At 40.8% G+C, this 14,811-nt stretch overlaps 1 protein-coding gene across 3 annotated transcripts in view; it reads right to left on the bottom strand.

Annotated features, from left to right (window-relative positions):
• Positions 1-726: 726 nt before the first annotated feature.
• The window catches only part of G3BP2 (G3BP stress granule assembly factor 2), a 29,567-nt gene continuing 15,482 nt past the window's right edge, over positions 727-14,811 (bottom strand). For 2 of the 3 annotated variants that reach the window (XM_062574275.1, XM_062574276.1), the window contains 7 exons: positions 14,658-14,760; positions 13,044-13,224; positions 11,976-12,074; positions 7,121-7,223; positions 4,759-4,887; positions 4,437-4,555; positions 727-3,653 (listed from right to left, as the gene is read on the bottom strand). In XM_062574275.1, coding sequence (XP_062430259.1) covers positions 3,381-3,653; positions 4,437-4,555; positions 4,759-4,887; positions 7,121-7,223; positions 11,976-12,074; positions 13,044-13,224; positions 14,658-14,760 — 1,007 coding nt within the window. In that variant the 3' untranslated portion in view covers positions 727-3,380. The remainder of the gene's footprint in view (positions 3,654-4,436; positions 4,556-4,758; positions 4,888-7,120; positions 7,224-11,975; positions 12,075-13,043; positions 13,225-14,657; positions 14,761-14,811) is intronic. The other variant, XM_062574277.1, reaches the window with a different exon arrangement.

The raw sequence follows: 14,811 nt of genomic DNA, 5'->3' as shown, positions 1-14,811 counted from the left end.
CGCCAGAGCCAAGAGCAAGGGACTCCAGACGCAGGGCGCTGCTTACCTGCACCACCGCCGCGCGCACTTGTACGCACGCTTTTCCATGTCACTCTGTTCCTCGTCTACCGCAGTTTCCACAGTGGATTGAATTAGCTTCAGAGACTCGGCTCAAGCTTCTCCCACTCTCATCATAGCACCTGTTCATGCGGCGCCCCCAAAGCCGGACTCCGCAGCCCCCGAGCCTGCCGGCCGTGCCGGGGGCCGAGCAGCCGACCCCGGGACGCCTTCGGGAGGAGCCCGCGTCCTCCCCGACGTGCGCCCTGCGGTGAGAAGAGCCATCAGATCAAGGGGATCAACTTGCAACAAGGGCACCGCTTTGCTGGCCACGTCCAGCACAGACGAACCGTGCCAGCTTTTCCTGCCTTTCGCCTCTGCAGCAGGAGCGACGCCACCCGGCACAAGCACCAGCAGCCCTCACCAACCACACCGAGACCAGACCAGGCCTCCCGTTGGTTGTGTCTTTCCAAGCAAGATCCCACACGGGGATCACACGGCCGTGGCAGACCAGAGCTGAGTGACTCTGCTGCAGTCACTTCAGCTCAGCTGTGTGACACTGGGCTCACACGGCTTCCCCTAGTCTCAGAAGCCAGGAAAAATTCTCCTTTAAAGCCGTTTTCTGTATCTTAAGGGATGAAATAGTGCTCTCCACCAACCTACAGTCAAGAGAAGTAGGGACATCATTGATAAATGCTGCAGACATCAGTAGTTTATTGGTATGTTTAGTCAAAACACATTCAGAATGGAAACTTAAAAAGTAAAAATACTTTCCACCTGCAACAATTAAACTAGAATCTACTAGCATATAATGCTTGACACGTTACAGCAATAAAGATGGTAATCCACTGTCTTTTATACCCACTAAAGCCAAGATGGTCAGCCAAGTTTGTTGAAATAGAACCGTCATGATAAAATACTCCCACCATCCACAAATCAGCAACTAACAGTGATGGTCAGTGAATCCCTTCCTTTGCTCTAAGAGGTACATTTACTATAAGAGGGTCAAGAACATTTAAGAGTCCACAGTATGGGAGGTGAACTATCACCATGTAAACTTCTCTGGATGACGTCCCAATGTTTTTTTTTTTTTTTTTTTTTTTTTTTTTCCATGTCATGTGAACAAGAAGCAAGCCAGAAAGCAGAACGGCTCAGTAGCTCTTCTAATTCTCCATTTCCGTTGCTGAGATTTTTCCCAGTGCCATTTGCCATACCAGTTAAATAGGTGGCAGCAAAACACCACAGCACAACAAAAGAAAAACAGGCTACACAAAACACACTGGTAGCAAACTGCTAACTGAAGACAGCAATTTGACTAAAGGCTTCAAACCTAACTCCTGTTGTGTGGTGTGCAGTTCAAGTAATATAGACTTCCAAGTAACAGCTGAAAACGCAAGAGTCAAACCAAAACCTGAAATTACGGAAATGAAAACTACAAGAAATGTGTCCCAGAAAAAAGGGGCATGAAAATAGTGCAAGACTTACCATCAAACACAGAAGACCTTGAGTTTGGGAGAAAACAGATGCTTTCACTTTGCCTAACGCATCAGAAACAAGTATGTGCAAAATCTTCCAACTTACGAGAAAAGAACAAATGATTGCATAATCCAGAGACAGATTGCTGTTATACCCTATCTGCTTTTGCCTGAAACCTTTTTTTTTTTGGGAGGTCTTCCATGCTTAGAAGCAGCTTTAAGTGGTCACACTTCCACACAGACTCGCACACAAACACTCTTCTACTCCTGACACTCCGGAGCTGCGGGCTCGCTGCGCTCCTCAGCATTGAGCTGAACTGTGCTGTCTGCCGCAGCTGCAGTTTACGGGAATGTGCTCCAGAACGTCACCCAGAAACAGACCTCTCGACTGGCAAAACCCACACGGAAAACCGAAGAAGAGGATGTCTCCTTTCTACCCTTAAGTCCAGAGTCACAAAGGTGTCAACTTCAGCTGACAGTTATGTGCAAAATGAGTATGAGTTTCAAAAAAGCGCCAAATGGAAAATGCAAATACTTAAGAGCTGCTGTTTTGTCCTCTGAAAATTGCAGTATCCTCATTTGATAAGCTCGCCCTCACAAAGGATGCTCAGCTCCACTGAGTGCGAGCTGGCAAAAATCGTCCACAATTCCTGACCGAGTTCTGAAATGTCCAAGAGAGATTTCAACTCTGTTGTCTTTAACTTTGACATAGCTTAAAGAGAAGAGACAACCTGGAGACTACCTGGATGCCTTCTTCCTCCCTTCCCCCCCTCTGCAAAGAAACAGACGAACTTGTTAATGGAAGAGCAAGGTGAATGATAATTTTAGCAATGTTTACTGATTTAAAGATACTGCAATTTTTTAATACAATTTTTCAATGATTTCTTTTAAATGCTTTGCAGCAGATTGGCTTTGCAGCACAGTAATTCATACACTATACTGTACAAAATCACCAGCAAGACTGGAATGATGTATTCATAGAAGGCACCATCATGCTTATTACATTACCAGAGAACTCAAAATACAGTCAAGACAATTTTCACTGTACAATGCGTATTGAAGGGGAAAGGGGGAGGAGGAGTGTGTTGAGCAGCCATCCCTGTACTGTAGAGGGGCAGATAGAAAAATCTGATGTGAGCTATCAAACTTTGTTTAGTATTCAGGAGTACGACTTTGAAACTCTGGGTTGTTTAGTTTACAACTAAATGGATTCCTTCTGGAATATACTTGTAGTCTTATTAAGGTTTGCGTGTGTACATATGTTGGTCACAGCAAGCAGATCAGATGCCCGCATCATTTCACAAGCTATTCTGTCTGAGTAAGAGGATGAAGGGTTTTTTCCTCCGATGCCTCCTGCAGATGTCAATATAAATGAGTTCAGAGTACCCATTAGTGCATTTTGATGAGTGCGTAAACACAAGTTTGTTTGGAGCCGAGTGTTCTAAAAAGGAAAAAAAGGCAAGCTTCTCCAATTGCACAAATTGCACTATTTGTGTTGCCAACAGTAATAGGCAGAAACCGTAACACTTACACAAAATGTGCAGCAGAGGGTTTTTGACTGAAAGGACCTCAATTCTACTGGGCATGTCCTTTAGTTCACTTTTGTTGCAGATAGTTTAATGGTCTCTCTCTTTTTTTTTCAGTCCTCAATTCTCCAAGTCTACATTTATAAATTAACAGTGTGACTCCTGTTGTGAAACTGGGGAAAGAACGTCCACCTCAATTTAAACTGGAAACCAAAGGATGCTTTCGCATCAAAGAAATGATCAGAAGGGCTGTGTCACATTCCAAAGCCAAAAAAAATTAACAAGAATGCAAACACGATGGATAATGTACCACTGCCAAGACTGTCTGCCCGCAGTGGAGAATTCAGCGACGCTGTCCTGTGAAACGGCCTTCCATCTGCCCGGTTCCTCGTCCAGAGCCAAGTTTCTGTGCCATGCCACCTCTTGGAGGGGGTCCTCTTCCGTCACGGTCTCGCATCATGCCACCACCCACTATTCCACGGGGACCCCCGGGGCCTCTATCATTGCGCCGAATATCCCTACGATCATCGCCTCCACCTCGGGTCTCTCTTTCACGAGCAGCTCTTGTTTTTTTCTCTTCTACGTTCAGGCGCACCTCACCCCGGAACATAATAGGCTTATAGGGAAAAGTTTTCAAGGCATATGTTAGTCATCATTTCAAAAAGTCCATTTACAGAACACATGTGAAAACATTGCATTCAGTACATGCCTCTGCCTACCTTTACTTATATGAGAAGGAGAAACAAACTGTTAACAGTTCCCTGGTACTGTTCAGCCCTAAACTTTACAGAGAACTGAACAGTGTTTTCCTATACTTTTTTTTTAAATTCATCTAGCATGCAAGAACCAAAAATTTCTTTTTCATATAAGGATTGATCTTAGCCTTTTCACTTTGAGGCTAGAATTCCTGTCTGCTGGAAAAAATAATTTGAGAATTGCTCCATCAGGTCTAACTCCCATATACTACAAACGAAAATTGCTCTTTCCCCCTCCTCCGGCTCCTCAGATCACAGCTGCCAAAAACCATGCTCCTTTTCTGAACCCCAGACACACGATTTAGTGATCTACGTGATGCCCTTCAAAAGCTCAGGTACTGACTCCTCAGCTTACAAGGATCTGCAATAGGAAGGGTTCAGCTCCACACGATGTCTGCGTGCAGAAGTACAAAACCTGACATCAGTATGTCACTGTTTGAGGATCCTTGGCACAACTGATGTAAGCCAGAAAACCCTCTTGACAGACCAAGTGTGCCAAAACAATGTTTTTTTGTTGTTCATGGTAAGAGAGTAGGAGACAAATGAATGCCAGAAATAACAGCAACACAAACTAGGATAACCCACACTATTTGGCTTTTAGGGCTCTCTCCATCCTTGGATGGCTATTCAATGCTCATACTTACTTTTGCAACTAAAATTCTCTGGACTGGCTCAGAGTCATCAAATACCACAAAACCGAAGTTAGGCAGTTTTCCTCCCACTCCTTTAGTATTTATGCGAAGTTCTACCACATTTCCAAAGCCTGGAAAGCACAAGCAAGGAATCAAGTTATTAAAACCTACAGTGTCAGCTCTATGACCTCTCCATTTCTTTCCAGAAAGCACCTGTCATGCTACAACATGCAAAAGCTCCCTCATACACTCTTTAAGTGAATGGTACATGGCTTTTCAACACAGAAAATGCTTCTGTTCTTCTTAAGTCTCTGCAGTTGAAATTATTACTTACTCATGAAAAACTCTTTCAGCTCACTCTCATCGATATCATGTGGCAAGTTCCCAACAAAGAGCTGATGGCTGTCTGGGTAGCGAATTATTCGACGATTATCCGACTCATTCTGCTCCATGTCCCCTCTCCCTGTTGTCAACAGAAAGAAGGTAGAACCACTGAGGTTAGAAATTGTGTGCAGACTTGGACAAATACATCTATAAGCAGTATCAAGCACATTCGCTCAAAGCCTCAGTACTCTCAGGTCTTGAGCTCCTGTTTACCACGGGCAACACATGAGTGAGGATACAGTCTTCCTCTCTCTGTAGCTCTGACAATTTGCCACCTACCAGTGCCTCTCCTCTATAATTCTCTGTAGTTATAACACAAAGTATATGTTTTCATTTAGTTTTCCTGGTTAGGTTGAATCAGTCCCTGCTAATTAATACACTGGCATATTGGGTAAGCTTGTGTGAGAGGATCTGATCATATCTTCTGATAATTAAACCAGTAAGTTTATACTACAAATAAAAAAAAAGCAGTATTAAAAGTTCCATTTAAAATGCCAGAAGACGTTTTCAACAGGTAAAGTCCCTGCTAAATCATACAGAAATGAAGCTTGCTACCTATTATAATGTTTTTTCAAAAAATCTGGATTTAAGTCACCTCTCAGTCAATTCCTTAATACAACAACAATATTCTTATTTTGCAGTTTTTGATAGTCACTTCTGGCTTTCATATTCCACCATTTTGTCCCAAACAGAACTGTGAATTTCCTAACGTTCTCTCCAGCTCAGTGGAAAGAGAACTATTGGTAGATTGGTCCCATTTCACCACATGTTGTCTAACATGTTGAGGATGCATTTCTCATCCTCACCCTACATGCAATATGTTTGGCAGCAGACAGTATAAAATCCTGTAACTCACCAGCAAATCGTTACCTACCTTGTAAAGTGATCACAGCACACTGTTACCCCTTCTGTGTTTTAAGTATTGTAGTGTAGGTACATTTCCCTTTCTCTCCTCTCCTTCCCCTATAAGTCAGTTTATCAAAAGCTTGCTAGGTTGTTTCAAAGGTTTCATTGAGCAGATTGAACAGCTCACAGAATTCCTTTGACAATAACACCATAGGGCAGAAGCTCTACCATTTGGTGAACTGACATTTTAGCTATTTCTCTCCTATCCCTGCTTCCTCCCGCTTCTTCAAAATAAGAATTAAAAGGGTTGGGCTCTGTTGAAGTTTTTCTGTTTGGCTTATGATACGGTTTTGTTGTAGCCCCATCCAAGAATAGTAGAAATGCATTTCTGCAACTTTATTTAGTCTCAAGTTGCAGCCTTCACTCCCTGCTACAGATGACAGATTTAAAACACAGGTTAACCTATAATAAATTTTAAGATGCTTTCTTCGCATCTTATATCCTTCCAGTTTCAGAGCTGTCCCCAAGTGAGGAAATGCTTACACCGATCAAAACCAAAAGCAAAAATCATGTAAAACCCAGGTCTGGATCAGAAAGCTTGAGGGAGGCTTACTGAGACCTCTCGGTAGGACCAATGTGAATTAACCAGAGTTGGTAGGGAGGCCTGCACTTGCTGTGGTGCAACCACATCTGCGGGAAGTGCTTTGAGAGCTCTTGCCAAGTTTATGCTGGCACTTTGGGATACTCATGAATAATAATATCCTCTCCCTCGCAACTCCAGACTTCTTTCCACAGCAGATGATGAACCCGTCAGCAACTTGTGATTTGGGGCCTTCGACTAGACAGCTTTTCTCCAACCCCGCACAGAGGTTCACCGAGTAACTAGGCTGGACTAATGAATACAACTCTGAAGACTTTCACCTTTCAACACCACTTCTGACAACTCCAAAGTAACAAGCAGCTTTTCTAGTGAGACCATTCCAGGGATTTGGATACTCTGTATGAATAACATAGATAAAACTATTAACTGATTGAGGCAGAGTTGACATGGTAAAAACTTTTTCCTACGAAACAAGGAGTACTACAGGCCATAACGACAGGCATGTAAGAGCTCTTATTCCCAAGATTCAGTCAAAGTTAGGGGACATTCAAAAAAAACAATAGATTTCAAGACTAGCTTTTCCAAACTGCACCATGCCACCTGAAAGGTATTCAAGCATACAAGCAAGTGGCCTGACTATTAATAAACAATTAAACAGAACAAAATCTTAGAAATAACACCTAATCTTTGCAGCAGCTCATCTCAGCATGGACTCCAAATCACATCTCTCCATTTTGGGTTGAAGACAGTAGGGATAAACAGTTCATAATCAGCCAAGTACAGCTCACAGTTATAGGCAAGATCATTCAAGGAGACCCATCTCACTAACTAACCCCAAGCAGGCTCACAAACTGATCCACGTTACCTGGTCTAGGTCCTCGGGGTGGAAAACCTGGTCTTTCCCTTGGACGCTGTTCACGTACACGAGGAGGTTGAGACTGAGCTTCAGGCTTAGTTTCAACTCTTGGCTGAAACAGGAGGAAAACACTCATTATTAAACACCACGTATTAAAGAAAAGCCCCAGTTAAAAAATAAAAAAACCCCAAAAGCTACGCAAGACAGATAAGTGGCATGCACAAGACGAACTCAGAAAGATATGCATCCATGTACATGTGTTTGTGTTTAAAAATGTATTTTTTTCACCTCTATAAATTCCTCTGTACCAATCCAGGACTGCAGTGTTCAATTTTGTCTACTAAAAGGTACAAAGTAAACATCTCTGAATTAGAACTTTTCCCCCAAAACATTGCTAAAGTGGACTTTCTGTGTTTGACCAGGCATTGAGACCCCCAACGCCCCATAATTCAAGAATCCCTTGACCTGGCTAAAAACCCTAAAAAGATCAATAAAGCTTCCTCATGCCAAGCTCAAAGTCCAAGGATTAGCAGGTAGTCCAAAATAATACATGAAGAGATGGACAAATCACACTTTCTATCTGAGCCGCTGAAGGATTCTTTTTCTAGGTGCTGTAGAACTGTAAGGCAACTACTGAAAAGCAAAAGGAAAATAAAACAAAAGCCTTCAGAAGTGCGTTTCTGATATAAAAAAGCTGCTTGAAACAACAATTTCTATAGACTACCTGCTGAGATTCCTCCTCAATTTTCATTATGTCATGAGGTACAGAGGACAACCTTGAAATTTTCAGGAATAAGAATATCGAATTCAAACTTTTGCAAGCAAAAAATGCCTTTAAAGGTCATTTGGAGAGGAGACAGATAGAACTTTCAAAACTATTTCCAAGGAGCCTGTTGGTTACTGAGACAATTTCCAAGATTTTTTGAAATCCTTTTTTTTTGCACAACATTCCAGCACCTGCTGCTGTACTTGGTTCTTATTTTGGAAAACCAAAATAATTTGTAGAAACATAAGGATGAACACTAGCTTCCGAGTAAGATTACACAAGGAGAATGTCTATAAGCCCAGTCTATCAGACTGCTGCTGAAAAGAAGTTTGTCAAGCATCTCCTTTATTTTCCTTTGAGGACCCAAGGCAACTGACAAATGCAACTGGACAACCCCTAACAGGGAAAAAAAGACATGAACACCCAGGTATTACGCACCAAATAAATGTCACAGACCTCCTATCCCTTGTGCTCTATTCAGCTAGGCATTACCTTGCCTTTCAAACACTTCTAGGATCAGTATTTCAACTCCAAGAATTAGCTGGAAAAATCATAATACCTCCTTCTGGCTCATGAGATCACCACCATCTTTACTGCATTAAAAATTTTACCTCTGAAGAGAAACTCAAGACTTTTTCATCCTCCATTGCTTAGACTCTTACTGCTATCAGGATTAAATACTCCTTCCCTAACCCAACTATAGCAAAAATTTGCTAAGTCACCGATGTCCATCTTCTAGATCTTGTATAACAGAAAACTGCTTTGCATTTTACTGAACTTCTCATCTCCAACATAAATCCTTTCTCTCTACCTAACCAAAAAGCAGCTAATCTCATTAGTTGCTTTCTAATCAGTACCACCCCCTTTCACAGAGAAAAACTGCCTCAGTGCTCTCTGACTGATAACACTTCTGCAAAACTGTGCTCTGCCAAAATACTGTTATCACCAGCTGCCTCACAAGATTCCTGTAAAGAGCTGCCAGTTACAGTCAAGGAAGCAGCTAATTGCAACTTCTATTTCACAGAAAGCATGCAAAGTGGACTGAAAGTCATAGAACAAGGATTTCAACAAAGACCAACAGACTGCTCAGCCTGGGAGCAAGTTATGCCACAAATCTCAACCTACTGGAGCCTTGAGAACAATTCTGGACAAGATGACATTGTCTCCATTCTCTCCCGGAGCTGCAAAGGAGAAGGAAATGGGCCTCTTTCTGCCACTGCAATGCTACTGGCAACGACAGCAAAAAGAGTTAGCTGCAAGCTTTTACTCACTTTGGAACAGAATATCCCCCTTAAACAGAGCATGATGGGGCAGAAAGAGCAAGACAAGGGGTAGCTCCAAAGGCTGGTACAATTCTGTTCTGGAAATGTTAAAAGCTTCTCCATAGTGAGATGCCTGCCATGACAAAAACACGCATACAAAGAACCAACTACTCAAGCAAACCAACCAACCAACCAAACCACACAAAACAAACAAGAAAAAAAAGCAAAAAACAGGCAAAGCAAGCAAAAAAACCACATCCCCTCACCTGAATTCCAGCAGTTAGGTTAGATGCATTGCTCTCACATTGCTGCCACACTACTTCTGAGGTAAACAGGGACCACAGAAGAACTCTCTAAAAGGCACTCATCAATCACTTCCACAAAGGCATCATAGATTCACGCTAGCTACCAAGCAAAAACACTAACCATCCTAAACTAAGAGAGGACAGACTAGCTTTCAGACTCCTCTTTTCAGTTAAACCTTGGTCCTTAAAACTTGACTCAGCCTTAAAATACCCCAGACTTCCAGTACAGTTATGTTTAACGCACAGATCCCTTCACAGAAAAAAATATCTAAAGAGATTTTAGATGGTGAGGTGAATGAAGTCGGTATAAACATCAATCTCATCTTGAACTCACCATTTTCAACCCCAAAGGAAAGGATCAAGGAGTACCTTGCCTGCCTCCTCACCCCTATCTCTAGCACAAGTACTGTATGAATGACAGTAGAAGGTCAGAATGGCTTTTCATTTACAGTAAAGAACAAGACATGCAGCTAATGAGTGCAGAAGAACTAAAGGCACTCTCGTAACAGGTAAGGGCATTGCTCAGTCTCGCAGCAGTTTTTTTTTTTTTTTTTTTTTTTGAAGTTCATGATAGAAGTCCAAGTGCCTGGTCTGCACCAGATCTGAGACAACTTACAAATATCAGCTATCCTGAGGTTAAAAACTAAGTCTCTTCTTTGCTGTAAAGAAAAGGTCCAACTTACCACTGTAGGTTGTTAACAGTCAGTAACAATTTCTTATCACCCACAAAGAGAAAAAGAGCAAGGATTACCTCAGCAAGTAATGCCCATCTGTTTTAACTCCACATCTGTCAACAGATAGGAACCGAATGGGTTTATATCTGAAACACTACATATGAAGTCCTCCAAAGAGTTCTGAGCAATACTATGGAGGTTTCATTTAAAACTTGATAAAAGATGGGAAAAAAATTGGAGTGATACAAGGAGAGGGGTGAGAAAAACAGTCTGTTGACTCTTTTGTACCATCACTCATGCTGGTTTGAACAGCATCCCCTACCCACCCACTGTGCAATCTACTATCCTTGTTTACATGTACGGTATCAGACATTAATGAGGGCAAGAGGATGGGAATAAACTGCTGCTACTTTGTAACCCTTTGTAGAAATAGTTTGGCCAACCAGCTTTCTGTACATGTCTGGAAAGCATGAAAGGAAAGAAACTGAGGACAGACTACCCTATCTCCCAGAACTGTTAAGATTTAAAATCCTGCCTGTTCCACTCTTGTTCAAAAACTTCCATGCAAAATTACTTGAACATGAAGTCACAGCAAACAGTCTAAAAGGCAGAAAACACAACAAGCTGCAGAGGCAAAACAAAGAAGGCTCAGCTGGACACCTACAACCTATATTCTGTTCTCTGGTCTAGATTATTTTGAGTGATTCTTCAGTCATATTGCAAAAACCTACTCTCTCTACTGCAACTAAAACAGAACTGGAGAACCTATTCTGGTTTTGTGTAAGAAAAACCCATTCTGCCCTAAAAAAGGAGGACTGTTTGGACTGCTCAAATACCACCTGAATGCTGGAAGCCCTTTTGAAGCTGATGAAAACAGACAGGCTTCCCAACTCATTACATAGCCATTATCTGATTTTCATGACAACCTTGTTGGACCAAACGCAATACCATACAAGGCAGATTTTTTTTTTTGAACATGCTTTTGGTTGGAGAGCAATCCTAGACCGGTTCCTCTCTGTCTGTAAAAAATGGAGAAGAAACCACTGCAAAAACAACAGCTGCAATAACACAGCTGCTCTCCTAAAAGTTGCAGTCTTCGTAAAAGGTTGGACATGAGCTACGCAGTATAGGTGCTTGTGGAATACAGCTTCAGTAAAACAGATTAAAGCACATGAAATAAAAAATTCAAGGGCTTTCTGTTTACACAGAGGCAGCTGAATTGAGAGTCTCAGGTCATCTCACACCAACTTGGCATGTGCTGAACATGAGCTATCACCCGGTCAAACGTTCTTTCCTCCTTTCCCTCCTCCCGCAATCAACTTAGGAATGGGAAGACAGCATTGTCCTGGCAAGGAAATGTGAATCCTTCCATTCCGCACACAGTCATAAGTTGGTACAGGGTTCTGTATAAATGGATAGTGGAGTCCAAAGTATTTTTGTAGAGATAAGGCTACAAGGCAAACTTGCACCTCTTAAAAACGGTACAATTCCTTTTACTGCTGGGGCACTTCTGCCAATGAAATACCCCTTTTGCACACGCATTAGAAAACAACTATTTTGGGGGTTTTCTTGTGTTTTTTCTTGTTAAGTCAAACCATATCCCAGTAAGATAGGTCAAAAAAAAACTTCAGTAGCGATTTCCTGATTGCATACGAACAGATCTTAACTCTACCACCACCCAAAGTTACATCTGTTAAGAGTATTGTGCCTTCAGTTGTGACAAGAAGGTGAGTGCATTAACATTTAAGACACAATTAATTTGTGAAATTTAAGTCATACAATTTGATCTGTTAATTTAAAAACTGAAGCAGTTTGCAGAAGTAATGAGACAATCCAAGGTGTTCACAGATGGGTTACCTGTGAGACGGGTGCTTTAACATGGGGTGGAATTCCAGAGGAAGAAACAGTACCACTAGGAGGCAGGTTTTTACTGGTCACTGAAGCCCAAGAGAAAGCCTGCAGGAAATGCAACAAACCTAGGCTACTAATCATGGCAAACCACTGACATTCCTACAGGGAAACTTGACTGCTGAAAATATACTTTTGGTTCACATCTAGCTATTAAATCATTGTTGTGCTAGCATTACATCAAAGTTCTAACCATCTGTGGGCTCCAACAGCATAGATCAAGTATGTACCATACTCACTATCACTATTTTGAGTGAGCTCAGTTCCCTCAGCATCCTGAAATCGCTACTTTCCATGATGTAACCAAACCTAGGACTGAAAACCTTGTGCTATTAAGTGTCTTCTGCAGAAAGAAAGAAAGTGGATGCCAGAAGTTAGAACTTAAAACGGAAAAGAGAAAAAAGATTGGCAAAAGAGGGGAGACTGACACTGGAGCTACAAAATGACCTCTCCAGTTTTCATCAACTCCTCCCATCTCTTTCAGACTACCTAGTGTAACCATATTGGAGGACTAATGGTGCGTGCATTGTAAGATGTGGCATCCTGCCTCTAAGGGAGACAGTCAAAGCCTTCATACTCATTTTAAAGCTATACTGCCAGTAACTTTGCAAGTCTCAATGCACTATTATGTTGTTTTTTTTTTCCCCCTCCAAGAAAGAATGGTGGTTCTCATTATTTCAGTATTTTGTTGGTGGCGGTTTGGAATGTTCTTTTTTCTTAAACACATCTTAACTTCACATTTAAAAAGGTTTACACATGCATAAAACCACACACACACGCTTTACAAGCAGAACATTATATTTATGATAGGTGACTTGAGTAACATTTTAAAATAATGTTATTTCCTTTTTTGCTAAAAATTCACATTTTTTTAAGCTGAAGGTTAAAGTTTAGCTGTTCATACAGTATGACGCTGAAAATAGATACCAGTTTGGCCACTCAGAGAGACTAAGTTCAAAATCATATATGTTGGTTTACCATTTTCACCTAGAAGCACAGATATGACTTTTAACTAACCTTTGGTGGTTCTTGTGGTAGTGAAGCAGGTTCTACAGGAGGTGGAGATGGAGACTTCTCTTCTAGCTCTTCAAGGGTCTTTTCCTCTACTTCTGCTTTCAGCTCCTCAGTTTTTGTTTCAGATTCCAGTTCTGGCTCAGGTTCATGAGACGGTTCTTCTAGTGGCTCCTCTATCCCATTACTACAATAATCAGAAGTAGTTTATGCAGTTAACTGATTGCTTAGTATTTTCTGACATTTTTTTTTTAACAGCTATACTATAGTAAAGATTGGTATTAAAAATATTATTCTGTGTTAAATTGCTATGATACGTTATCTATACATATGGTCCTGTGAGAATTTAAACTGTACCATTCTGGTCGCATACAAAATCAAAACTGTATTTCTACTCAAACGAAGATAAGTTCTGCAATTCCCTGCAAAAAATCTGAATACAACACCAGGTATGCAAACTGTTTAAGGAATAGATGCTAAACTCGAGAAGCATTGTTCCTACAAGACAAGAAGCACAGACCAACAGAAGATTAAGCTACACACATAAGCTGATTTTGAAAGCATACCAGCAGCTTACCAAACTGCCATAAAAGTTCATTACCAAAAGAATTACACATTTTGTTTATTTAAAGTTTCATTTTCCATTCTGCATATATTCCATGTAAGGAGTCTGAAATTCTTTACTTCTCTCTTCCAGTCACCCAAAAAATTTATCAAATTCCAAATATTTACATCTATGCAACTCCTGTCACAGGTGAGAGTTCCTGCCTAAGGGACTAACTGCTGAATCTCATATTTTCATGTTCCTTCTGAATAGTACCATATCCCACAAGTAAGACCTGACTGAACTCTTTCAGGCATCAAAACCTTCCTATGTGACCTTGAGCAAGTCGCTGCCAGAACTCCAGCAGACTCCGCTCTTCCTTCAGAGATGTCAATAAAATCATTATTTGAACAGCATTTAGCATTCCCATTGACGCATTTAATAGACATCATGACTGATTTTATAAATGTTTTTTTTGACTGAAGAAATCAGTAAGCTATGGCCCATAAAAGACATTCTCATGTAGAAAAAGTATGATTTCTTATAAAATATATTTTTCTTATAAAAACATAATGAAATTTACTTTTTCCATGTAGTTTAGATTTTAAGACACCCAAAGCACAAATCTATTCTTCCAACATTGCACTGGAACAGCTTCTCCCAAATTAGTCCTTTCTTTCAGTTTTAGGTGCCACCCAAATTTAAGGAGTAGCATGTAATTAGCCACTCCTTTGTTAAATCATCTGTTCAATATGAATTATATCATACCAACTCATTATTATAATTTTACATAATAGAGACTGCAATAAGTGTATATATAAACAGATTTGTTATCTTCTCACTTCACACTTGAAACCAGAAATGAAAATAACCAACAAACATAGGAACATCCTCCACTTCCTCTCTTCATTCAAAAATCAGTGTTTAAAATAATACAAAGCAACAAACATAAATCCACAGCAAATTTAGCATAGTTTCCTAAACATGTTAAATCACATCCAGAATCTGAAAGTCAAAACAATTCTGGATTTCTTAAAAAAAAAAAGCAGCTTCATTCAATAAAATGAACTTCTTACGTTACAGGGTGATTTTCATAGTAAGCACTGCTTGCATTTTCTTGCACAGGTTCAGGTGATGGCTGTCTTTCCTCCTGCTCCTCTTCCACCTCCTCTTCAGATTCTGACATAAGAGAAAAACTTCCTTGAACATCTCTGCAAGCGTACACAAGCC

Source organism: Rhea pennata, chromosome 4 (assembly GCF_028389875.1).
Source record: "Rhea pennata isolate bPtePen1 chromosome 4, bPtePen1.pri, whole genome shotgun sequence".
Classification (NCBI taxonomy): Eukaryota; Metazoa; Chordata; class Aves; order Rheiformes; family Rheidae; genus Rhea; species Rhea pennata.
The sequence above is the reverse complement of the archived record's forward strand: the minus strand, read 5'-3'. Positions and strand labels throughout refer to the sequence as shown.